This window comes from Myxocyprinus asiaticus, chromosome 36 (assembly GCF_019703515.2).
Source record: "Myxocyprinus asiaticus isolate MX2 ecotype Aquarium Trade chromosome 36, UBuf_Myxa_2, whole genome shotgun sequence".
NCBI classification, from domain to species: domain Eukaryota; kingdom Metazoa; phylum Chordata; class Actinopteri; order Cypriniformes; family Catostomidae; genus Myxocyprinus; species Myxocyprinus asiaticus.
This window is the reverse complement of record NC_059379.1, coordinates 40641423-40669401: the sequence shown is the minus strand read 5'-3', so window position 1 is coordinate 40669401 and position 27979 is coordinate 40641423. Positions and strand designations below refer to the sequence as shown.

The window sequence follows — 27979 nt, the reverse complement described above, 5'->3', positions numbered from 1 at the left end:
TGCTTAAATGGTGCTTGTTCAACAAGCAGATTATATCCATGGCTGTTGTTATTACGTTATATATTTACGGGATGGTCACGGGACAATGCCCGCAACCCTGGATGGAAATATGTCCGGAATCTATTCAGACTACTTGTATTCATACATACAAAACTTATTTTTTTTACTGGCCGAGAAGTGTGTTCTTCAACAAATGCAGTACATACAAATATGAGCAGCGAGAGCCACATAAAACTGTCACTCAATTTGAGAATAATTTCTCTTTAAGAGATATTATGCAAAATTACACCAAAGCTCAGTGCTGCGGGGAATTTGTGTCCTGTCAATCTCAGATGACCTCAAACCCTGCTTAAAATAATTTCTCTATGCTGTGCTGTGAAGGTATCTCCCAACCCCATTGCTCTGGGCCCTCATAAGGCTGGAGACATGATGTTTCTGTCACATTAAATATGCCCTTTACTCAGACTTAGTTGTTTACTGCAGGCCTACAGGGAGAAAAACAATACAATACAATTCAAATGCTTAAATGTGCTCAGTTTTCCCAGAGTGGATATAAGGCACACAAATTACACAATGTTACATAAACACTCATTCATTGCATGCGAGTTCAGTAGTTTGGAATGTTTTTCCCCGTCTGCCTAACAGAACAACTTCAGTCAGAGGAACTCAGACATAACCGGTCAGGTTTGACTTCATTGTTGATCTTGGAGGACGCTCAGTGGATCTGGGGTCGACACAAGGGCACAGATGAAATAAAAACATAAATGACCAAATTCTGTCTGTGTCTCAGTCACTATGAAAGGTTTTTGTTCTCTTTCTCAGTGAATTTTACTGTCATGATTATTACAAACAAATATGTTCATGGTGACTGTTACATAATACTCAAAACGTGTATGGCACTTTCCACCAACAGGTTATGAATTTTTTTCTTTTTTTTTTTAGTTTAATTACACCATGTAATTATTGTATAATGTACAGGAAGTAAAAAAAAATCTCATTTCATTTAGGAGTGTTGACTGCATTTGTCTAGCTCAACCATTCATCCCTGTTCCCAAAGTTTTTGTATAAGAAAAACAATTCCACATTTTTCTGAATGTTATGGGAATTATAAGGTTATCAATAACTAAACTAACATTTGGTGCCAAACCAGCTACTGCGAGATAAATAAGGTTAAATAACCCTGTTACACATTCTGACATTATTTCTTCTATTGATAGAAAGGAACAAAATTACATTTAGGTTTCAAACTATTCAAACCGAAACGCTAGTAACAGGGACGTAAAAATCACAAACCTCATGCAAAATTAATATTTAGTAGTACAATATTATGTTATATTAATATAATTACTATACTAATTATGGCTGTTAATCGATATTTATTTTAAAGAAGATTAATTAGATGATTAATCAGATTATTCACAGTAAATTGCATGTATCAACATTTGTAGAGAAAAGGTCCCCAAATAAAAATATGCTTAATTCAATTTGTAATGATTCAATAATTATAAATAGAATATATAATAATTCAGATCATTAAAATGCATTACATTATTGTTGCAGATGAGTAAAGCATTGATAATACAAAAAGTGACTTTAGAATACAGTCAATATATTGTTTATTTCCATATTATTGAACATAAAGTCTATCATTGTCCTGCAGTGCACAGCAATTCATTTTGCCATTGAATTTATCTGAGATCCGAGCGTTTTGCTCAGTCCAGTTGTGTTTGAACACAAGAACGTGTCCTCATCTTGTGTGGCTGCTGTTAGTCAGAGTTGTGCTGTTTGCCCCCTGCTGACTGAGACTCAGAAGAACATGAAGGCTTACACTCCTCATTACGGTCCAGGGACATGATTAATTGTGTTAATTTTTTTAAAAGTTACATTTAGTTTGACCTCCTGAATTTTCTACAGGTTAAGGACTTCACCTTTGCTGAAACAAAAAAAAAAAAAAAAAAAAAAGCTTCAAGCCCTTTTTGTATAAACATCACAGATTCTCTTCTAATTTACAGTAAATAGTGTCTATATCATGTCCTACTATTTGACTGTTTGGACTGGTGCAAAAAACACTGTGATGTCTTGTGTTTTCCAGAGGACAACACAGTTTGTTAGCTCATCCCAGTCATTCACATATCTGACATTGCAAATGCATGTTTAATGGAATAGTTCACCCAAAAATGAACAATGTCATAATTTACTCACCCGTTGTTTCAAAGCTTTTGAACTTTTCAATTCAGTGGCAGTCAATAGTGCCTCACTGTAAAAGCATTTAACAGAACTCAAAAGTTTTATAAAAGTAGTCCATACGACTTGTGTCATATTTCAAGTCTTCCAAAGGCAGACCTCGTTCACAGTTGCATGTGTATTCTCACGAGAACTTGCGCTTTGACTGGCGCTAAACAACATCAATAAGGTCAGGTGTGCCACTGTGAACGAGCTTCTCTCGTAATACTCATGAATGTGCAACGGACGTCAAGCCAATGTTGCGATGACAGGTCATTCAAATGAACAGACCAATGTTTCAATAGCGCCACAGAGTCATAGTGTTTACACTTTTTGTCAAAATCAACCTTCAAAAGGGTTACAGTTAACTCTGCATATTAAACTGTGATAGGAGAAAGTGTTTAAACATCCATAGAACTACACATTTCACTCTTAAGACTGTGGTCTTGTTTCCATGGCATGGTCATCTGTGTGGTTTGCATGAAGTGGGAACACAGCATGTCTTTGTTGTTTCATTCGGGCCGGTTTGACACTTGTCCTCTGGGATACTGGTGTTGGTGTGTGCACAAAACCAGCTGCTGTTCCTCAGTGGTACCACCTCCACAGATGACCTATTTCTGAAGAGAACATTTCTCAGTCATAACAAAACAACAGCTCACTGTTTGAACATCACTGCGGTGCAGACAGAAAACAGGCAGTCTCGACAGACTCACAAGGCAAGGCAAGGGGCAAAGGGTTAACGTGAAGGAATTAGGGTCGGAATCTTGAGATTAGAAATTAGGGTTTGGTGTTTATGGTCTAAATTTATGGGTTAGGGTTTAGAGTGTAGGAATTAGGGTTAGGATTTAGAGTTTAGGCAAAGGAATTAGGGTTTGGGATAAAGGAATCAGGATTTGGGATATAGGGTATAAATTCATGGGATATGGTTTAGAGTGCAGGAATTAGGGTTAGGATTTACAGTTGGTTTAGATTAAGGTTTTTTGGTTAGAGAGTTTAGATATTAGGAATTAGATTAATGGGTTATGGTTAGAATTTAGAGTTTAGGGATAAGGAATCAGGATTTGGGGTCTAAATTTATTGGTTACTGTTTGGGTTTAGAGGGTAGGTATTAGGGTTTGGGATTTACAGATGGTTAGGGTTTAGGTTTTATGGGTAGAGAGTAAGGGTTAAGGGTTTCGGAATATATGTTAGGTTTTATGGTTTAAAGTTCGCGAATTAGGGTTTATGATGTAGTGCTTATGGTTTGTGAATTTAGGGTGTAGGAATCAAGGTAGAATTAGAGTTTAGGTTTTAGATAAGGACTGAAACATGAGGGTTATGTTTAACGTGGGTCAACTGATCCGAAAGGTCACGGTACAAATGTGCTCTTAAGGACTTATAAAACTCACTTTTTTTAGCTGTAGTAATTGAGTACCAAAAACTCTTTATGCTGATTTTTCTTCAGTGTGGAGTGTGTTTGTTAAGCTGCGTTTTCTCTGCTGTTGCTGAGTTTTCCTCGAACAAGGCAACATTCCTTGGCAGTTGATGGGTGACGGCCAAGAATACCAGAAGTTAATGTGTGGGTTAGGGTTTTATTCTACTGACAGACACATTTCAAACAGAAAGAAATAAAAACATTCTGCATACAGTTTCTCCTAAAACATACATCCTTTCAAGAAACTTGTGCTGAAATCTTTCTAGGGAGTTTTTCCTCACCACTGTTACCATTAGCATGATCACTGGAGGTTGTAAAGCAATATTTTCTGTAAGACTGCTATCCGGAACAATATTTACTTGTAATACTAATTATTTGCATTGCAATACAGTACAAATACATTTTGAATTGAACTGAAAAAGTTTCTCTTCTAGTTTATACTGTACATCTAGTGGAAAGGTAGAAAAAAATACATTGTCAACTTTAGTACAATAACAATATTATAGTCAGTTATTTAATTTTGCCAACAACATGCTGTCTTCGCAAGGGGATCATCATATTTTGGTGGTCCTGGTCTAGACTTCTTCACAAGTGTCTGAAGGAATAATACAGGTTCAATACAAGTTAAAGCAAAAACAAGTATCTGGTTTAGGGTAATGCACTTACAATTGAAGGTCATAAGGTACTCTAGTACCTAAGGGTTCAAAGCAGAAATATGAAGGTTGTTATTTTGTTAAAGCATTTATTTTAATTCTTTCAAACAAAAATGTTGTCTAAATTGTCCTTTCAGCCATGGAACTACTTTTCTAGGCAGGTGAATTTCTGGTTATGAGTTCCTGATGTAATTCTTGTGGATGAACTTTGCTCTGTTTTGCATCCTTGCACATGTTGTTTAGCTTTTTGTGGTCATGACAGAAGTTGAAATATTAGGTATAAATTTACACAGGAAAGGTTAGTAGGCAATTTTACCACACCAGTAAACATGCAAGTATTTATTATACTCTAGAACAATGTTATTTTAACGTTTATCCTGGTGCAGTGCCTTGCCCCATAGACTTCCCTTGTAAGTGCATTACTGTAAACACAATTTGTGTTTCAAGACAAAAATGTGGTAATCAACAGTATGCCACCAATTACATAACAAAAACAAAGAATATTAGTCTTAGTATAAATAGCATTTAATATATATATATACATTTTTGTGTCTTTAGTTCTCCAGTATGATCAGCGTAAACATATTTTCACAGAGGCAATTCACAGTGAGCATTCGGGTAATACTTACACTGCTTATTGTGCTAAAGGCCTCTATTCACAAACACAGTCAGTGAGTACAACCATTCTGTTACATCAACTCACATGTGTAACAAACTGTGAGAATAAGTCATTTATAACAGTCAGAATAATAGAATAATAGCACTTGTAGCAGCATGTGTTATGTCTTCTGGATAAAATATTACAAGTGTATCAACAGTAAAACACTGTTCTTAAGATCTCCTGACACAGTTTGTGGACTGCAGTTAGTGAAACCACTCAACAGATGCTGATTACTTCACAAACCAAATAAGTCTCTTGGGACGGATTAATGAAAATCAGTGACAAAAAAACGATTTCAAAATGTTGCCAAAACAGAACCGTTAGAACCACTTCTGTTATAAAGGGATAGTTAACATGAATTCTGGTTAAATGTCCCTTTATTGACTAATATGATTGTCAGAAGCTCCTCTGTGTAAAAGTGCTCAGGTTGTGTATTAGTGCGGATGTTGCGGTGTGTGAGACAGTGCCTGTTGAAATGTAATCTCCAGTCTCTGTTGAAGAGCATCCAGACGCACATCCATATGTTCCTTTAGTCTCCTCTCCATCTCCTCCATCCTCTTCTCTACAATCTTCTCCAACACCTGCTCAAAGCCACCGCAGCACATATGACCCTCCCTGTAAAACAACACAAAATCAACATATGTGGACACAACAACTGAAGCACTATTGGTGAACTGCATTACATTCTTTAAAAAAAAAAAAGATTCCAGTTCTTCCAGGGATGATGGGGGTAATAAACACAGCAATGCAGCTATGCACATTAATGGTAAAATGTGTGTGATGGACATAATGCCCGTCCTGTGAGTGGGTAATTTAAATCCAGACATATGTACGTCTCTCTGCGTTTCTGTGACAGCTGAAGTGTGTGCAACAATGGAGGAGGAAATATAGACATTATGATCTCATCTGAAAGAGTGTTTTAAAAGTAATTAGTAATGTCATTACTTTTTGATGAAGAATTGTAATCTGATTACAATTTATGAGTAGTAATTTGTAGTTTGCAGTAGACTAATTTTTTTTTTTTTTTTTTACTCAAAACTGGTTTGGAATGACAAAGGTTAGTAAATGCCATCTGAATTTTCATTTTTGTTAAAAAAAAATAAAAATTAAAATACATTAAAAATAAATTATATATATATATATATATATATATATATATATATATATATATATATATATATATATATATTAGGGCTGTCAAATGATTAAAATATTTAATCGTGATTAAATTGCAAAAGGTTTTGTAGTTAATCGCGATTAATTGCAATATATTTATAAACATGAGTGTACAAATATGGTAGTTGTAAGTGTATTATGACAGGAGTTTTGACAGACATAATCTTTCCATGAGCACAGTGGAATTAAATAGCTCTGGTCATGTGACTATTTGCACCACTCATGCAAAAAATTCTGCAGTAAACACAGACAATCGCCTCGCTCACACTTTCACTTCGTGCTCGCACTGCGCCTCGCAACTTCCTCACAGTGCAAGGCAGGTGTTCAAATGGCAGCTTTCCGCTGCAATCATGTTACAAAGTTCCAAATAGGGATGCACCGATCCGATACCTGGATCGGTATCGGCTCCGATACTGACGTTTTTAAACGGATCGGGTATCGGTCCGACGAGCCCGATCCAAATCCGATACTGTGTGTTAGTCATGTTCGTTACTGTCAAGCTCCAAAATGACATAAAAGAACCATAAAAACACCATTAAAGCAGTTCATATGACTCGTGCATTTTATTCAAAGCCATTTGAAGACGTGCGATAGCTCTGTGAATCAAAAAGTAAATATATAAAATGCACACGCAGCTCCAGCGCATTATTGAATGGCACTGCTCCGTTTACACACACACTTGTGGCTATTTTTAGCTTTCACGTGTTGCGCAACATTTGAGCTCTACTCATGAACAACATCTCAGATGTAGATACTCAATATTTCAGTTCACTTATAATACGCATTTAGAACGGCACCGGAGGTGCATTTTACCAGAATTTGAATAAGAAGCGAATTAAACTACTGTGAACTTCCCTACAGACAGACACATACAGGACTTCCTGGAGAGTTCAGAATGTCAAAATAAAAGCGTGAGGGTTTAAAAAGTGCACAATTTAAATATATTACTGTTGTATTTAAAATGGTAAAAGTCAATAATAAAAATAATGTATTATTATTATTATTATTATTATTATGTTTACAAATTATAACAATATTTAAGTTTAATGGGTTCCAAAAAATAACTGTGAATGAAAAGTGAACTGGTGTATAAATTGAACAAAACAAAAAAACAAAACAAAAAAGAGTGATCTGAATCCTTTAAAGTCCAGATACAAGTTGAATGTTTTTTGCAACAAAAAAAAAAGTACTGAACACTTAGACTGGAATTTCTGTTAGTTTTGCTGCAGCATTATCCAGTATACTAGTTAACAATGAAGTTTTTCTTAAATAGTTTGTACATTTATATTGAAATAATGTGTAGTTAGAGGTTTGTGTTTCTTTACATATAATTAGCATCACTCAGTGAGGTATAGATATTCTAAATTGATTATGAAAAAAACAACACTGGTATCGGATCGATATCAGCCGATACTGAGATTTCAGATATCGGAATCGGAAGAGAAAAAGTGGTATCGGTGCATCACTAGTTCCGAGCTCTATCTGTGCTTTGCGGTCATGTTATACTACTGTGCTGATCAAATGCTTGGCGCAGTTATTAGCATAATGTCTCCCACCATCTGTTTTTCTGACAGTTAATGCATGTGACATTAACGGCATTTGCCCGAAGTGACTCGCTTCTCATGAACTAAGGTTTATTAAAAGGGTTATATTACGTGTTAAAAATATGAGTGGCATTAAACAAATTTTGTGTTAATGCGTTATTAACACGTTAACTTCAACAGCACTAATATATATATATATATATATATATATATATATATATATATATATATATATATACACACACACACACACACACACACACACACACTCACCGGCCACTTTGATGTACAGCTGTTCACCTACCTATACATGCGATTATCTATTCAGCCAATCATGTGACAGCAGTGCAGTGCATGAAATCAAGAAGATACGGGTCAGGAGCTTCAATTAATGTTCACATCAACCAACAGAATGGGGAAAAAAATGGGATCTCAGTGATTTTGACTGTGGCATGATTGTTGGAGCCAGGTGGGCTGGTTTAAGTATTTCTGTAACTGCTGATCTCCTGGGATTTTCACACACAACAGTCTCTAGAATTTACTCAGAATGGTGCCAAAAACAAAAAAAGATCCATTGAGCGGCAGTTCTGTGGACGGAAACGCCTTGTTGACGAAAGAGTTCAAAGGAGAATGGCCAGACTGGTTCGAGCTGACAAAGGCTACGGTAACTCTGATAACCCCTCTGTACAATTGTAGTGAGCAGAATAGCATCTCAGAATGTACAACATGTCAAACCTTGAGGCAAATGGGCTACAACAGCAGAAGATCATGTCAGGTTCCACTTCTGTCAGCCAAGAACAGAAAACTATGGCTGCAGTGATCCAGATTGTCAGGTGATGTTTTTCCAATTGTCTACTGTCCAGATCTGATGAGCCTGTAGCCACTGCAGCATCAGTTTCCTGTTCTTAGCTTACAGTAATCGTGCCTGGTGGGGTCTTCTGCTGCTGTAGCCCATCAGCCTCAATGTTCAACGTGGTGTGTTCAGAAATGCTTTTCTGCATAGAACTGTTGTAACATGGTTATTTGGGTTACTGTCACCTTCCTGTCAGCTTGGACCAGTCTGGCCTTTCTCCTCTGACTAACAAGCCATTTTTGTCTGAAGAACTGCTGCTCACTGGATGTTTTTTGTTTTTGGCACCATTCGGAGTAAATTCTACTTTTGTGCATGAAAATCCCAGTTACAAAAATACTCAAACCAGCCCATCTGGCACCAACAATTATGCCACAGTCAAAATCACTGAGATCCCATTTTTTCCCTATTCTGATGGTTGATGTAAACATTAATTGAAGCTCCTGACCCGTATCTGAATGATTTTATGCATTGCACTGCTGCCACATGATTGGCTGATTAGATAATTGCATGAATAAGTAGATGTACAGGTGTACCTCATAAAGTGGCCGGTGAGTGTACACCGATCAGCCACAACATTAAAACCACCTGCCTAATATCTTGTAGGTCCCTCTCGAGGTATGGACTCCACAAGACCTCTGAAGGTGTCCTGTGGTATCTGGCACCATGAAGTTAGCAGCAAATCCTTTAAGTCCTGTAAGCTGCGAGGTGGGGCCTCCATGGATTGGACTTATTGGTCCAGCACATCCCATAGATGTTCAATCGGATTGAGATCTGGAGAATCTGGAGGCCAGGGCAACACCTTGAACTCTTTGTCATGTTCCTTAAACCATTCCTGAAATTTTTTTGCAGTGTGCAAGGCGCATTATCCTGCTGAAAGAGGCCACTGCCATCAGAGAATACCGTTGCCATGAAGGGTGTACGTGGTCTGCAACAATCTTTTGGTAGGTAGTACATGTCAAAGTAACATCACATGAATGCCAGGACCAAAGGTTTCCCAGCAGAACATTGCCCAGAGCATCACACTGCCTCCGCCGGCCTACCTTCTTCCCATGGTGCATCCTGCTGCCATCTCTTCCCCAGTAAACGACGCAAATGTACCCGGCCATCCACATGATCTAAAAGAAAACGTGATTCATCAGACCAGGCCATCTTCTTCCATTGCTCCATGGTCCAGTTCTGACTATGCCCATTGTAGGCGCTTTTGGCGGTGGACAGGGGTCAGCATGGGCACTCTGACAGGTCTGCGGCTACGCAGCCCCATACACAGCAAGCCATGATGCACTGTGTGTACTGACACCTTTCTATCATGGCCAGCATTATGTTTTTCAGCAATTTGTGCTAAGGTAGCTCTTCTGTGGGATCGGACCTGACTGGCTAGCCTTCGCTCCCCACGTGCATCAATGAGCCTTGGGCCCCCATGACCCTGTTGCTGGTTCACCAGTTGTCCTTCCTTGGACCACTTTTGGTAGGTACAAACCACTGCATACCAGGAACACCCCACAAGACCTGCCGTTGTGGAAATGCTCTGACCCAGTCGTCTAGCCATCACAGTTTGGCCCTTGTCAAAGTCACTGAGATCCGTACGCTTGCCCATTTTCCAGCTTCTATCACATGAAATTCCAGAACAGACTGTTCACTTACTGCCTAATACACTATATTGCCAAAAGTATTCGCTCATCTGCCTTTAGACGCATATGAACTTAAGTGACATCCCATTCTTAATCCATATGGTTTAATATGACGTCTGCCCACCCTTTGCAGCTATAACAGCTTCAACTCTTCTGGGAAGGCTTTCCACAAGGTTTAGGAGTGTGTTTATGGGAATTTTTGACCATTCTTCCAGAAGCGCATTTGTGAGGTCAGACACTGATGTTGGACGAGAAGGCCTGGCTCGCAGTCTTCTCTCTAATTCATCCCAAAGGTGCTCTATCGGGTTGAGGTCAGGACTCTGTGCAGGCCAGTCAAGTTCTTTCACACCAAACTCGCTCATCCATGTCTTTATGGACCTTGCTTTGTGCACTGGTGCGCAGTCATGTTGGAACAGGAAGGGGCCATCCCCAAACTGTTCCCACAAAGTTGGGAGCATGGAATTGTCCAAAATCTCTTGGTATGCTGAAACATTCAGAGTTCCTTTCACTGGAACTAAGGGACCAAGCCCAGCTCCTGAAAAACAACCCCACACCATAATCCCCCTCCACCAAACTTCACAGTTGGCACAATGCAGTCAGACAAGTACCGTTCTCCTGGTAACCGCCAAACCCAGACTCGTCCATCAGATTGCCAGATGGAGAAGCGTGATTCGTCACTCCAGAGAACGCATCTCCACTGCTCTAGAGTCCAGTGGCGGCGTGCTTTACACCACTGCATCTGACGCTTTGCATTGCACTTGGTGATGTATAGCTTGGATGCAGCTGCTCGGCCATGGAAACCCATTCCATGAAGCTCTCTACACACTGTTCTTGAGCTAATCTGAAGGCCACATGAACTTTGGAGGTCTGTAGCGATTGACTCTGCAGAAAGTTGGCGACCTCTGCGCACTATGCGCCTCAGCATCCGCTGACCCCGCTCTGTCATTTTACGTGGCCTACCACTTCGTGGCTGAGTTGCTGTCATTCCCAATCGCTTCCACTTTGTTATAATACCACTGACAGTTGACTGTGGAATATTTAGTAGCGAGGAAATTTCATGACTGGACTTGTTGCACAGGTGGCATACTATCACAGTACCATGCTGGAATTCACTGAGCTCCTGAGAGCGGCCCATTCTTTCACAAATGTTTGTAGAAGCAGTCTGCATGCCTAGGTGCTTCATTTTATACACCTGTGGCCATGGAAGTGATTGGAACACCTGAATTCAATTATTTGGATGGGTGAGCGAATACTTTTGGCAATATAGTGTATATCCCACCCTTGACAGATGCCATTGTAACGAGATAATCGAGGTTATTCACTTCACTTGTCAGTGGTTTTAATGTTGTGGTTGATCAGTTTGTGTGTGTGTGTGTGTATATATATATATACACACACACACACACACACACACACACACACACACACACACACACACACAGAGTTTTGCTCAAAAGTTTGCATACCCTTGGAGAATTGGTAATATATGTACCATTTTTAAAGAAAACATGAGTGAGCAGGCAAAACACATTTCTTTTATTTCTTATGGGATTCATATTCAACTGTAGGTTATAACAGAATGGCACAATCATAAAACAAAACATGGCAACAAAGAAAAAAATGAAATTACCCCTGTCCAAAAGTCTGCATACCCTTAGTTCTTAATACTGTGTAGTGCCCCCTTTAGCATGCAGTCTTTTGTAATAGTTGTCTATGAGGACCCAAATTCTTTCAGGTGGTATAGCTGCCCATTCGTCTTGGCAAAATGTCTCCAGGTCATGCAAGGTCTTTGGTCGTCTTGCATGAACCACACGTTTGAGATCTCCCCAGAGTGGCTCGATGATATTAAGGTCAGGTGACTGTGATGGCCACTCCGGAACCTTCACCTTTTTCTTCTGTAACCACTGGAGGGTCAACTTGGCCTTGTGCTTAGGGTCACTGTCATGCTGGAAAGTCCAAGAGCATCCCAGCTTTCGTGCAGAAGAATGCAAATTGTCTGCCAGTATTTTCTGATAACATGCTGCATTCATCTTGCCATTGATTTTCACAAGATTCCCTGTGCCTTTAGAGCTCACACACCCCCAAAACATCAGTGAGCCAACACCATGCTTCACAGTGGGGATGGTATTCTTTTCACTATAGCTCTTGTTGACCCCTCTCCAAACATAGCGCTTATGGTTGTGACCATAAAGCTCTATTTTGGTCTCGTCACTCCAAATTACAGCGTGCCAAAAGCTGTGAGGCGTGCCAAGATGTTGTCGGGCATATTGTAACCAGGCTTTTTTGTGGCATTGGCGCAGTATAGGCTTCTTTCTTGCAACTCGACCATGCAGCTCATTTTTGTTTAAGTATCGTCGTATTGTGCTCCTTGAAACAACCACACTGTCTTTTTCCAGAGCAGCCTGTATTTCTCCTGAGGTTACCTGTGGGTTTTTCTTTGTATCCCGAACAATTCTTCTGGCAGTTGTGGCTAAAATCTTTCTTGGTCTACCTGACCTTGGCTTGGTATCAAGAGATCCCCGAATTTTCCACTTCTTAATAAGTGATTGAACAGTACTGACTGGCATTTTCAAGGCTTTGGATTTTATATTTTATATTTTGGATTTTTTTATATCCTTTTCCATCTTTATAAAGTTACATTACCTTTGTTACGTAAGTTTTGTATTTCATTTGGAAACCAAGGTCCTAGAGTCTGGAGGAAGGGTGGAGAAGCTCATAGCCCAAGTTGCTTGAAGTCCAGTGTTAAGTTTCCACAGTCTGTGATGATTTGGGGTGCAATGTCATCTGCTGGTGTTGGTCCATTGTGTTTTTTCACTGCACCCGTTTACCAAGAAATTTTGGAGCACTTCAGGCTTCCTTCTGCTGACCAGCTTTTTAAAGATGCTGATTTCATTTTCCAGCAGGATTTGGCACCTGCCCACACTGCCAAAATCACCAAAAGTTGGTTAAATGACCATGGTGTTGGTGTGCTTGACTGGCCAGCAAACTCACCAGACCTGAACCCCATAGAGAATCTATGGGGTATTGTCTAGAGGAAAATGAGAAACAAGAGACCAAAAAATGCAGATGAGCTGAAGGCCACTGTCAAAGAAACCTGGGCTTCCATACCGCCTCAGCAGTGCCACAAACTGATCACCTCCATGCCACGCCGAATTGAGGCAGTAATTAAAGCAAAAGGAGCCCCTACCAAGTATTGAGTACATATACAGTAAATGAACATACTTTCCAGAAGGCCAACAATTCACTAAAAATGTTTTTTTATTGGTCTTATGATGTATTCAAATTTTTTGAGATAGTGAATTGGTGGGTTTTTGTTAAATGTGAGCCAAAATCATCACAATTAAAAGAACCAAATACTTAAACTACTTCAGTCTGTGTGCATTGAATTTATTTAATACACGAGTTTCACAATTTGAGTTGAATTACTGAAATAAATGAACTTTTCCACGACATTCTAATTTATTGAGATGCACCTGTATGTATGTGTGTATATATATATATATATATATATATATATATATATATATATATATATATATATATATATATATATATATATATATATATATATACACACACACACACATACACACACACACACACATATACAGTATAATGTACAGATTTTGCTCTTAGGGAAAGAAACTGGTACTTTTATTCACCAAAGTGCCATTCAACAATGTATAGTCGGGACATTAATAACGTGAAAAATTACTATTACAATTTGAAAAAATTTTCTTTTCAAAGAGTTCTCATAAAAAAATCCTCCACATGCAGCAATGACAGCTTTGCAGATCTTTGGCATTCTAGCTGTCAGTTTGTCCAGATATTCAGGTGACATTTCACCCCACACTTCCTGTAGCACTTGCCATAGATGTGGCTGTCTTGTCGGGCACTTCTCACGCACTTTACAGTCTAGCTGATCCCACAAAAGCTCAATGGGGTTAAGATCCATAACACTCTTTTCCAATTATCTGTTGTCCAATGTCTATGTTTCACTCGAACCTTTTCTTTTTGTTTTTCTGTTTCAAAAGTGGCTTTTTCTTTGCAATTCTTCCCATAATGACGCGCTTCCTGACTCCTCCTCCACGTGATGCGTGACCTTACCAACGAGCTTACGTCATCGATCTCATGAGCGCATGTCACAGAGATGTACGGAAGTGAACATTAGTAGTTAAAAAGTATTTATGTATTGTTTTGTTTCTAAAAATAATCAACCGTTTGGGTTCAGAAGAACTTTATTTGGTCTGATTTCGGATTATTTTGATGCACCCTAAATATGCATTTTGGACCGTCAAAAAATGGAGGACATTCAATTGCATTGTTTAGAGGAGGAGGCCTGAAATGAAATCCTAAAAGTCTTAAATTCTGTTTTGATGAAGAAAGAAACTCAGATACATCTTGGATGGCCTGAGGGTGAGTAAATTATCAACAAATTTTCATTTTTAGGTGAATTATTCCTTTAAGACATGCCAGTCTATTGCATACTGTGGCAAATCAAAAACAAACACAAAGACAATGTTAAGCTTCATTTAACGAACCAAATATCTTTCAGCAGTGTTTGAGATAATGGCAAGTGATTTTCTAGTACCAAATTAGCAATTTAGCATGATTATTCAAGGATAAGGTGTTAGAGTGTTAGCTGCTGCAAATGGGGCCTGTCTAGATGTTATTATTCAGAAAATCAAGTGATGAAAGTTTACTTTTTTTTAAATGTGCTCTGCCGGTGTTTAGAGATTTAACACAAATATTTCAAATATGCACATCCCTACTGTATACCAAAATGACCAAAAACTAATGATTAAATAATATCTGTAAAATTAATATTTCCCAACGTATCAAGTTAGAAGATCCCCTGTATAATAAACAGCATTAATCCGTTCTTATTGTGCAAATCACTGCTCATTTGGCCTGTTTGTTACTGATAAATAAATGCCATAGAGAAATTTCATTTACATACAAATATCATTTATACAGTTGAAGTCAGAAGTTTACATACACTTAGGTTGAAGTCATTAAAACAAATTTTTGAACCACTCCACAGATTTCATATTAGCACATTATAGTTTTGGCAAGTCGTTTAGGACATCTACTTTGTGCATGACACAAGTAATTTTTCCAACAATTGTTTACAGACAGATTGTTTCATATTTAATTGACTATATCACAATTCCAGTTGGTCAGAAGTTAACACACAAGTTAACTGTGCCTTTAAGCAGCTTGGAAAATGTCCAGAAAATGATGTCAAGCCTTTAGACAATTAGCTTCTGATAGGAGGTGTACTGAATTGGAGGTGTACCTGTTGATTTATTTTAAGGCCTAACTTCAAACTCAGTGCCTCTTTGCTTGACATCATGGGAAATCAAAAGAAATCAGCCAAGACCGCAGAAAACAAATAGTGGACCCCCACATGTCTGGTTCATCCTTGGGAGCAATTTCCAAACGCCTGAAGGTACCACGTTCGTCTGTACAAAGAATAGTATGCAAGTATAAACATCATGGGACCATGCAGCCATCATACCACTCAGGAAGGAGACGCATTATGTCTCATAGAGATTAATGTAGTTTGGTGCGAAAAGTGCAAATCAATCCCAGAACAACAGTAAAGGACCTTGTGAAGATGCTGGAGGAAACAGGTAGACAAGTATCTATATCCACAGTAAAACGAGTCCTATATCGACATAACCTGAAAGGCTGCTCAGCAAGGAAGAAGCCACTGCTCCAAAACCGCCATAAAAAAACAGACTACAGTTTGCAAATGCACATGGGGATGCACATCTTACTTTTTGGAGGAATGTCCTCTGGTCTGATGAAACAAAAATTTAACTGTTTGGCCATAATGACCATTGTTATGTTTGGAGGAAAAAGGGCGAGGCTTGCAAGCCGAAGAACGCCATCCCAACAGTCAAGCATGGGGGTGGCAGCATCATGTTGTGGGGGTGCTTTGCTGCAGGAGGGACTGGTGCACTTCACAAAATAGATGGCATCATGAGGAAGGAAAATTATGTAGATATATTGAAGCAACATCTCAAGACATCAGCCAGGAAGTTAAAGCTCGGTCGCAAAAGGGTGTTCCAAATGGACAATGACCCCAAGCATATCTCCAAAGTTGTGGCAAAATGGATTAAGGACAACAAATTCAAGGTACTGGAGTGGCCATCACAAAGCCCTGACTTCAATCCGATAGAAAATTTGTGGGCAGAACTGAAAAAGCATGTGCGAGCAAGGAGGCCTACAAACCTGACTCAGTTACACCAGTTCTGTCTGAAGGAATGGACCAAAATTCCAGCAACTTATTGTGAGAAGCTTGTGGAAGGCTACCCAAAAAGTTTGACCCAAGTTAAACAATTTAAAGGCAATGCTACCAAAAACTAACAAAGTGTATATAAACTTCTGACCCACTCGTAATGTGGTGAAAGAAATAAAAGCTGAAATAAATCATTCTCTCTACTATTATTCTGACATTTCACATTATTAAAATAAAGTAGTGATCCTAACTGACCTAAGACAGGGAATGTTTTCTACTATTAAATGTCATTAATTGTTTAAATGTATTTAGCTAAGGTCTATATAAACTTCTGGCTTCAACTGTGTGTGTATATATATATTATATATATATACACACACACACACACACACACACACACACACACACATACAGTTTATACACATGTATTTATAAATGATATTTAGCCGTTGGTACACATTTTTGTTTTTGTGTCGATGAAGGGGAGCTTGGGCATTACTGATGGTTCTGTGGGGGTACTTACAGAAAAAAAGGTTGGGAAACACTGGTATATAGGACAGTTATAAATACAGAAGTCAAAAATGATCATTCACGTCGCAGATATATCACAAAAGGCATTCATAATTAAATGTGTCATTTATTTCTACACTTGCAAAACCTTCATATTTCAATGGGTCATGGCATAACCTTTTTTTTATAATTGCATTATTTTCTCTAAGGTCCACTTTTTGCACCAAAATCAGTTATAATTTAGTAATATATGAATACATTTTCCATCCTGTTTCAGGCCCTCAGACAGAAAAGCTCCCTTTCAAGTTATAACTTGACGATGGTTTTAAAAGTGGTGTGAGACACGTCAACGGTCAAAGATATCTGTCTAGTGCATGTTTATATAGAAACAATTATTCAAAATAGTCCAGATGGGCACAAAAAGGTGTCCTGTGTAAGTCATTTTTGGTATGCATGAAAAGTCGGCCTATCAGTCCCGCTCTCTACTGATTGAGCTTTTAAAGAAGTGAGGAGGAAGTTGAGTTCTGAAACTTACAGTATGTTTATATGGCACAATGAACTCTTAATAGTTCATTTTACTGTCAAGAGATCAAGGAAAATTGTATTCCTCATTACCCTTTAAATCATATCTATGAATTTCTACTCCCTATTTGCTAAATTATTATTGTTGTTGTTAGACAATAATTTAATATAATAACTACAACTACAAAACAGTAATAATAATTATAATATTATAATAAATGCTGAGTAAACAAATTATGAATTTGATTCTGACATTTGGTAGCAAACTATTCTTTTAATCAAGTAAAATTTTCATGCAGTGTCTATACTTTCAATAAGTAAAATTTTTGTGTACTGTTTACACCCTTGGCTACCACAACTGTAGTAACTAGTCCTCAGTTCATTCAGAAGCACACGACTCACACTTACCGCTCTCCATTCCTCTTCCTCTCTGGAGACGTGGCCTCCTCCAGACGGAGCTGTGTGACCTGACCGCATACGCTCAGCAGCATGGGCAGCAGGTCTGGGCTGACCGGACACGTGTTAGAACTCTGCAGAGACGACATGACACCTGGGATCTGCTTCTGGTTACTGCTGGACAGATTCTGCTCAGAGACGGACAGTGGATGCAGACCTGATTCCACCCTTGCAGAGGTGGAAGCCCCGCCTCCTGTTGATAGACCGCTCAAAGCTCCTCCTCCCATGAGCAGAGGAATGAATCCACTCGGCATGTCTGATTTATTCTGAACACAATACACAAAGACAGAGGGATTGTTCAATCGTGATGAGAAAGTACCCAGCACACAGCCTCAAAGAAACGATTGTCCAAGTCACGAAATTCAATGAGAATGATCTTGGATATTAAAAGGTTTGGAATTAAACAAAAGGTAAAAGGGAGATTGTTTGCATCAGGTTGACAAATACTAAAGCTGGAGCATATGACAAGAAATAAGTCTCTTTTTTTTTGTTGTATGTAATATGTACTCCTGTCTGCCCTATTCAGACAGGAGTAGTTTTCCAGACATATGTCTGTAAAGTAATTATTACTGCAGATGTCTGTAATGTTTACAGTCAATTCACACAATACAAGCGATGTCTGTAAAAATTACAGAGATGGGTGTGTCTACTGCTTTTACACACTGCAGTCATGTGGAACTGACCAATTAGAAAGTCTATCCTGTGCTGATTAATTATGCAGGAAATATTAAACATGAGCACCTGTGATTATAAGAAGAAACTGATTGGAATATCTACTAACGATAATTCTGATAATCGATTAATCTTCGATTATTTCTTCGATTAATCAGATTAAAAAAAATGTTTTATTTCCTGTATTTTATTAAAATATGATTCTTTTTATTTTTTTAAACAGAAATGATAAAGGGCGTATTAAGTACTGAATTCATGATTCTATACTCTCACAAAACTTTGAACAAAGCCTGAATCATGAATAGTTATGTTTGATTTGTATTATTATGACTTTCAGGACATATGCAAAACAGTTTCTTTCATTTACTTGTAAAACTTAAAAAGTACTGTTTGTTAAAGAGTAAAATGATTAATCAGGGATGGAGTGGGACAAAACAATCAGCCCAGCAGAGGGCAAAATGACACAAGAATAGAAATATTAATAATTCTGCCCAGCTAAAAATTATTTTTGAAATTATGTTAGATACATATGCTTGTACACTGTCACTGATTCCATACATTTTAAGTATTTTAAATTAAAATGGTTTTTTTATAGTATTGTCACTGATTACATGTTTCTAAACTATTCTTTAGAAAGTGGTAAAAACCAACAGTTTTGTGAAATATGCGCTAATTTTGAATAACATGTATACATTATAAAACATAGAAAATAGCAGTGAAATGTAAGTTATGCACTGGAGAGAAACATGACATAGCACAAGCCCTCTTTCAACGCCCCTGATGCAGCAACCGGTCCACATTAAACTGTATGATTATTATGATCTTCTTTAAAGTGTTTATAAAGTGCTCTCGTGCACTGGACATCTTGAGTCATGTTTTTTCCGCGTCAATTTGTCTCTGCTGTTTTTCAAATGAGTTTCATCATGCAACACGTTTTTCACTGGACTGTAAAGTGATGTCACTGACGGATCTTCTCCGTGCTCGCCGCATATATACAACTAATCGGTAAAGAAATTCGTTGTCTATTATTTTCATGATCGTTAAGTATCGGTTTTATTGATTAGTTGTTGCAGCCCTAGTCTAAATACAACAGAACTGGTGACATTAAAGCCTAATCCTTCATTACACTCTTGAATTAAAACTATCCACAATCTGTTCATATTCTTTTTATTTGTCCCTCCAGAATATATTCTGAAACGTGGGACTCACTCTGCTCAAATCATACAAAAATTACATGCTTGTTTACATTTCTAATTATCCTTACCAAAAGAAAACACTCTTATAAGTAAATAAACACTCAACAACATAAAATGCTTAAGAAAAACATGCATCAGTCCAAATGCAACAGCCAGTATTATATGAAGTTGTGAAGCACGTCTTGCACATCTGGCATCTTCTCTTGACCAACATCCACTTCAGACACTGAGAGAATTTAAGAAACAGTGATATTTAAAGGGCTCAAGGGCTGGAAAGTGCTGATTTACAGCCTTTTTACCAACGTCAACTCGCACGGGATTAAGATTACCAGGGATTGTTCTTACAGGGCGTTTTATCATAGGTAAAACCCGCTGTCATTTCCACCGGTGCAGGAATGTGCAATAGAAGATGTGCAAAAATTACTGACATGACCGATTTGCACAGGATTAAAATTACTGAAAAGCTTACTGAAAATTATTACATTACCTCACGTCCCCATATAAAACTATTCCCATCCGAATAGGGCTTTAGGCAAAAATAAGAAATGGAAAATTGTAGAATGGCCAAAAGGTATACAAGAAATCTCTGCTGGATCTGCTCTGTACGGAGTGGGCAAAAATTTTTGATGATGTCAGACAATGAGAGATTATTGCAGCAAACACCTACAAGCAATCATTTCTGCCAAAGAGGGGCAGATAAACAGCAGAATAAACTATATCTGAACACTTTCTCAAGATAATATGAGAGCTGCTTTCCCATGCAATACTTACTGCCATGGTGGATGGTTGCCAAGGCGTTGCTATGTGGTTACTTCAGTGTTCTAGGAATGTTATTCTTAGATATTCTGATGTTGTAGTTTTGTGGATTTTAGTCCATGTGTTATCTTTGAGGCCATCAATCTCAATAGATTAAAACTTGTAGCAGATACACTCACTAAAAATGTAGTCTCTCTCTTCTGATTAACGAATGAAAACTACTGATGATGTTTACAGGGGCATTTAAAAACTTTACTCCAACTTCCTGTTTTAATAGGACATACGTCCACACAAGAAAGAACACTGCACTAATAAAATCTACATTTAATGTGATCTTTAAAAGTAATCCCTTTTTTAACTGGTACAGTAGGGTGGGTTTGGGCAAGCTAACCGAAGCCAATCGCACACTACACGACCTGAGCTCGTCGCCTTTGACGTTTTCAGTCGGCAACTAGTCTGCGACTGATCTGCGACTATAAAGGTCAAAGTACTTTGGTTGTCCACGTTGCTGTTCGCTCAGCACACAATATACGTGAAGCAGATATGGTCATCGGGTACAGTCTGTGCAGACTGACTGTCAGCGTGCGGTCCATATTTCCTCAACACACAGTGTGCTGTTCCCCGATAGTCTTGTAGTGTGAGACATACTATGACTAGTCGTAGACGCTACAACAGATTTCAAAGCAGCTTGAAATCTGACCAACGAGTCGACAAGTGTGTCAAAGATGAATTTTTCATTAAGGGGCAATACTTGCATTTTTTTCCTTTTGTAAGGGATATTTTTTTCTTTATACAATGACCCTGTTTCATCCTTTCATGTCAAATACTTCAATTTGAATAAAGAGAATCAACATCAACTAATATATGTAGGGCTGGGTATTGACTTCCCAGTTTAATTTGATTCATTTAGATTACACTTTTGATTAAATTCAATCTCAACTCACATGAGAATATTTCAGACACAAAGTCAACAACCGCTCTGTTCAGTCAGGTGCTGAATGTGTTCACCTGCTGTTACTTTGCTGCCTGATATCCTCACTTACACAGATTGGCTCTTGCAAGGAGAAGGCCAGCATAAAATCCAGCTGATGCCCCGCAGATGGCGAGATCTTGTCTGCCCCTCAGGGATTCCTTTTCTCCTGCCCCAGACAGTTTGTTGTAGTCCAATTGCTATTACTGAAAATTCAGTGTACTGTTGAATCTCTTTTTGTAAGAGAATCTTTCAAAGTAATTGAGGAAACCAGTAAGGAGGTGGGTGCCATTTTTGTTTGGGAAACCCTGTTTCTCCTGTTTATCTGGGTTAGCCAGAGAGACAGGGAAGTTTTATTGTTATTTAATTCTTTGTTTTGTATTACAGGAAAGTTACAGGTCTCAAACTTATACTAGAATCCATTTGTGTTTCCATTCTTTTTTTGTGTGTCAATCAATCCAATTTCAGTTTTATCCTTGTTGAAAGAGTATTTCTAGTGCTGGGGCTGGAGATGAGGAGTTTCCTGGGTTCTCTCTCCACTTTTGTTACCTCTGCCCTTAAACCCTAGACTGAAAAGGGAGCAGATTGTAACAGCTGTAAAGTTGTTGTTTTTACAGTTGTTTTAGGATTTGTTGATATTAAATCATCATGGTAATGAAGTTGTAAAACTGGCTATATCTTTCCACAGATGTGGTTAGTAAATGATTTTCTCACAGTAAAATCATGTTAACACACATATTGTTTATGTCTTGTGTCTATACTTTTGAAACAGTGAGTGAGTATCTTAACATTTACAGATTGACCCCATTGACTTCCATTGTAAACCAGGTTTTAGGGACAACTTGAAATGTATTTTTGTGGTAATCAATATTTTGCCACAAATGCTGTCGATTGTACTGAACCCGGAATATTCCTTTAAACAAACCCAAGTAACTCCTACATGCCAATTGAACAGCGGCAGCTCGTCAGAGGAGGCAAGGGAGGCTCAGACTCTGAACTGATGCGGAGCGTGAGAAGTGGAGTACCTGTCTGAGTGCATCTATTGTGCGAGGATCCGCCACTGAATCGGCAACATCTGCACGGCAGACGTAATTTTATATAATAATGTTTCGAAGATGAGAGCAGTCATGATAAAGTAGTAGTCTGCTTTAATAAGAGATGGCATCCAGACCTTCTGCTGGCACTGCACCAACTCCATGAGGTTCTGAGCTCTTGGTGAGAGGGTGGTGCCCATCTCCTCCATCATAGCCTGCACACGCTGCAGATCAATGCATGGGTCCACGCTCGCACCTCCCTTTCTGTCCTTGAGCGTCTCCAGTCCCACAGCCAGCCGAGCGATAGCCACAGAGGAGCATCCACCCAGAGACAGCAGCTGTACAGACACACATCACTGATGCTGAGTCAGTCTGAAAGTGTGTAATAAGAGACAGTGGCTTTGATGACATGCACCCCATACCTTCACCTCACAGGATGCAGCAGGACTTTCCAACACCACACAGTTCTTGTACAAAGATCTCTTATCCTCAGACCTAACAGAAACAGACAAACAGCAGTAGTCAGTCGTTTGACAGTTCAATAGCATGACTTCGTAACAATTACAAACGAGATAAAGTTATTATGGCCTCTATAAACTTCTTTAACACAAGGTGAATATGTCAACATTTGTCCATTCATCAAAAAATATGTTTGTTTGTTTTCAGTGCATGCAAGCTTCTATGGCTATTTTCATGGTGATATCAAGGTTAAAAACTAAAAACAGTAAGAAAAAACAAACAAACACCTAAAACATGTTTGAGATCCATCGAAAATTAAACATGGCACATGAAAATCCATATAAAACAATTTATGTGAAACCACATACTTGTTAGACAACAAATAATACTAACATATAATGTTTATATTATATCATTATATCATTTAAATATGATTAACCAACACTGTATTTGTAACTGAATCAACAAAACTATTTTTTGCTTTAATTGGATTAACAAACATTTCATTTGTTTTACTGGAATCAACAACTCCATAGATTGTTTAGTAAACCTTTTGACAAAAGAGTTTGAATATCAACAATTTCGCATTTTGTGCATGTAAATTAAGATGTGCTTTCCCTTTGTTAAAATAAAATGGCCCATAAAATAATTGAGATTTTTTTTTAAACCCTTTTACAATTACCAACAATATATCATTTAAGAAGCAATATGTGAAATTAGGGGTCTCTGCCTATTAAAGTTAGTTAAGTGAGTGCTTAATATAAATTGTTCTTAAAGATACCCATCACTGTCTGATCCTTGAACTTGGTCCCCGCGGCAGGTGCCCCAGTATTCTCCAGACAGCGAGTACACTTCAACAGTACGAGCTTCACTGACCATCTGAAGACTGCTGATCACAGTTGCAGAGTTGGGCGCACACAGGAGCGTGATGACACACGGTGAGTCCTCCTCAGCTCGCTCCAAACACACTGCTTCACACCTGTTAAGACACACCTGTGCATCAACTGATACCTTACCAGACCTTTTCAGCTGAAGACACGAGCTGGGCTTGAATTTTAAAAGGTTATTTGGGTAGTTGACAAGAAGTACTTTTGAAAAGTTGACATGTCCTATGGTATGACATGCTGTTTTAAGTATCTTTATTTATTTTCATACATGCAATACTATAAGCTCTTGTTAATTGTGAGACTACTTTGTATACAATTGTGCTCAAAAGTTTGCATACCCTTGGGGAACTGGTAATATATGTAGCATTTTTAAAGAAAACATGAGTGAGCAGGCAAAACACATTTATTTTATTTCTTATGGGATTCATATTCAACTGTAGGTTATAACAGAATGGCACAATCATAAAACAAAACATGGCAACAAAGAAAAAAAATGAAATGACCCCTGTTCAAAAGTCTGCATACCCTTAGTTCTTAATACTGTGTATTGCCCCCTTTAGCATCAATGACAGCGTGCAGTCTTTAGTAATAGTTGTCTATGAGCCCCCAAATTCTTGCAGGTGGTATAGCTGCCCATTCGTCTTGGCAAAATGTCTCCAGGTCATGCAAAGTCTTTGGTCGTCTTGCATGAACCACACGTTTGAGATCTCCCCAGAGTGGCTCGATGATATTAAGGTCAGGAGACTGTGATGGCCACTCCAGAACCTTCACCTTTTTCTTCTGTAACCACTGGAGGGTCAACTTGGCCTTGTGCTTAGGGTCATTGTCGTGCTGGAAAGCCCAAGAATGTCCCATGCGCAGCTTTCGTGCAGAAGAATGCAAATTGTCTGCCAGTATTTTCTGATAACATGCTGCATTCATCTTGCCATCAATTTTCACAAGATTCCCTGTGCCTTTAGAGCTCACACACCCTCAAAACATCAGTGAGCCAACACCATGCTTCACAGTGGGGATGGTATTCTTTTCACTATAGGCCTTGTTGACCCCTCTCCAAACATAGCGCTTATGGTTGTGACCATAAAGCTCTATTTTGGTCTCGTCACTCCAAATTACAGTGTGCCAGAAGCTGTGAGACGTGTCATGGTGTTGTCAGGCATACTGTAACTGGGCATTTTTTGTGGCATTGGCACAGTAAAGGCTTCTTTCTGGCAGCTTGACCATGCAGCTCATTTTTGTTCAAGTATCGTCGTATTTTGCTCCTTGAAACAACCACACCGTCTTTTTCCAGAGCGGCCTGTATTTCTCCTGAGGTTACCTGTGGGTTTTTCTTTGTATCCCGAACAATTCTTCTAGCAGTTGTGGCTGAAATCTTTCTTGGTCTACCTGACCTTGGCTTGGTATCAAGAGATCCCCAAATTTTCCACTTCTTAATAAGTGATTGAACAGTACTGACTGGCATTTTCAAGGCTTTGGATATCTTTTTATATCCTTTTCTATCTTTATAAAGTTCCATTACCTTGTTACGCAGGTCTTTTGACAGTTCTTTTCTGCTCCCCATGGCTCAGTCTCTAGCCTACTCAGTGCATCCACGTGAGAGCTAACAAACTCATTGACTATTTATACACAGGTACTAATTGCAATTTAAAAAGCCACAGGTGTGGGAAATTAACCTTTAATTGCCATTTAAACCTGTGTGTGTCACCTTGTGTGTCTGTAACAAGGCCAAACATTCAAGGGTATGTAAACTTTTGATCAGGGCCATTTGGGTGATTTCTGTTATCATTATGATTTAAAAAGGAGCCAAACAACTGTGTGATAATAAATGGCTTCATATGATCACAATCCTTAAATAAAATACTTTTTTTTTTTTTTTTTTGCACGATCAGTCATATTTTCTAAATCAATGCCAAAATTTCACAAATTCTGCCAGGGTATGCAAACTTTTGAGCAGAACTGTTTTTTGACATTCAAATATTAATTTGTCACAATGCGGTACCATTAAAAATATATATATTGGCAAAATGCAGATTAAAAATAGTGAAAAAGATCACAGATCAGCCTTGGCTGGGTTTGAACCTACATCCTTTCAATGGCCAGCTCAGACCTTTAACCACAATTGAAAGTGACACTCACTCACCTGTGATCTTCAGATCTGACATCATCAGCGGGTCTGACCTTTAACCACTAGCGTAAGTGACACTCACTCACTCATTCATGATCTTTTTAATTTTCTCCCCAGTTCCCAGTGCACTCTAAGTCCTTGAGGTGGCGTAGCAAATCTCAGTTGCCTCCACGTCTGAGACGTCAAGCTGCACATATAATCATGTGGCTTGTTGAGCAGGTCACCACAGAGACATAGCACATGTGGCGGCTTCACGCTATTCTCGACAGCATCCACACACAACTCGCCCCACCAGAGCGAGAACCACATTATAGCGACCACAAGGAGGTTACCCCATGTGACTACCCTCCTTAGCAACCAGGCCAATTTGGTTGCTTAGGAGACCTGGCTGGAGTCACTCAGCACACCCTGAACTCGCGACTCCAGATGCTTTACTCGCTGAGCTACCCAGACCCTCAGCGGCTCAGACCGCTAACCACAAGTGAAAGTGGCACTCACTCACCTGTGATCTTCAGATCTGACGTCATCAGCGGGTCTGTTGTTTTGTGTTGTGATGAGAATATCAGACAGCTGTTTCTGTGATAAACACGACCATGAGCTGGACGCAGAGATCACACCATCTCTACTGCAATTCATCCTGCCAGACAAACCACAGCCGCGATATGAGCTGGATTAAACCGTTTGTTCTAACACAATAAACATGACAACCATTGTATAAAATCTGCAAAATCTGAATGTTTCACATCTGTAGCTCTATAGATCGATATGTAAAGGGTTTTAAACGCATATTAGTGTGTCGATTCCAAAACAAAAATACTCCATTATCGCGCTATTCGCCGTGATATGTTCAATTAACATGATAAAAGCTGCGTTTTTCGTCTTGTTCTGTTTTTGTTTCGACACACGGCGCTCAATCTGACACCAAACAAACAGAGACAACTGCTGCTGTAGGACCCAAAGAGACGTCCATGCGCATGCCTGAGTGGAATAACAAACTAAAGACTACTAATTACTAATCTCCATTACTAATCTCTTTTAAAGGGATAGTTCACACAAAAAAAGAACAATCAGTCATTGTTTACTCACCCCTGTGTTGTTGTAACCTCATCTGACTTTCTTTTTCTTAAAACAAAGGGAGAAATTGTGGAAAAAAATATTGTGCTCAGTGATGTCATACAATGGCAGTTTATGGTGACCACCTCTTCAAACTTCAAAAGTATAATCAGAAGTCTAACAAATGATTCCATGAGACTCAGGATTGTTACGAAAGCATATGATAAGATTTGGCGAGAAACAATCCAAAATCTAATGTATTATTTAGTGAAAATGTTCACTGACCATTGATGATCTCTGCACGTTCATGAGACAATTCAAAGAAATAAAAGTAAAAGGAAAAGCAAGACCAAAAAGAAAAACCACTGGCAAATGAATTAAGAAAAGCAATTGCCAAATAGCTTTTTAAAATGCAATTTAAAAGATACTTTTAAAGACTCATTAATGTACTCATTTATTGCTACATTTAATTACATTTTAAAGATGAAATAAATATGATTTATTAAATGCACAATTTTATTGTTTTTTTCACCCCTTTTTCACCCAGTTTGGAATGCCCAATTCCCAATGCACTTTTAAGTCCTTGTGGTGGTGTAGTGATTTGCCTCAATCTGGGTGGTGGAGGATGAATCCCAGCTGCCTCCATGTCTGAGACTGTCAACCTGTGCATCTTATTGTGTGGCTTGTTGAGCACGTTGCCACAGAGACATAGCACGTGTGGAGGCTTCACACCACCCACTGTGGCATCCATGCTCAACTCACCATGTGCCCCACCAAGAATGAACCACATTATGGTGATCATGAGGAGGTTACCCCATCTGACTCTACCCTCCTCAACCAGGCCAATTTGTTTGCTTAGGAGACCTGGCTGGAGTCACTCAGCACACCCTGGGATTTGAACTAGTGAACTCCAAGGGTGGTAGCAAGCATCTTTTACCACTGA

General features: G+C 38.7%; 1 protein-coding gene across 3 annotated transcripts; it reads right to left on the bottom strand.

Moving 5' to 3' along the window:
* Nucleotides 1-27: 27 nt before the first annotated feature.
* LOC127427131 (ATPase PAAT-like) lies at nucleotides 28-26627 on the bottom strand. Of its 3 annotated transcripts, XR_007894906.1 has the most exons (7): nucleotides 26486-26627; nucleotides 23756-23953; nucleotides 22938-23010; nucleotides 22653-22853; nucleotides 17840-18153; nucleotides 3612-5566; nucleotides 1350-2840 (listed from the first exon to the last, which is right to left on the bottom strand). XR_007894906.1 is itself a non-coding variant. In XM_051674541.1 (6 exons), exons 1-6 carry the CDS (start codon nucleotides 26617-26619, stop codon nucleotides 5386-5388), a joined length of 1101 nt encoding a protein of 366 aa, XP_051530501.1. In that variant the 5' UTR covers nucleotides 26620-26627; the 3' UTR covers nucleotides 28-5385. The 3 variants fall into 3 exon arrangements, 2 of the variants coding, with proteins under 2 accessions (XP_051530501.1, XP_051530502.1); XM_051674541.1 differs by having other exon boundaries at nucleotides 28-5566; XM_051674542.1 differs by lacking the exons at nucleotides 1350-2840; nucleotides 3612-5566 and adding an exon at nucleotides 13039-13180.
* Nucleotides 26628-27979: the final 1352 nt, after the last annotated feature.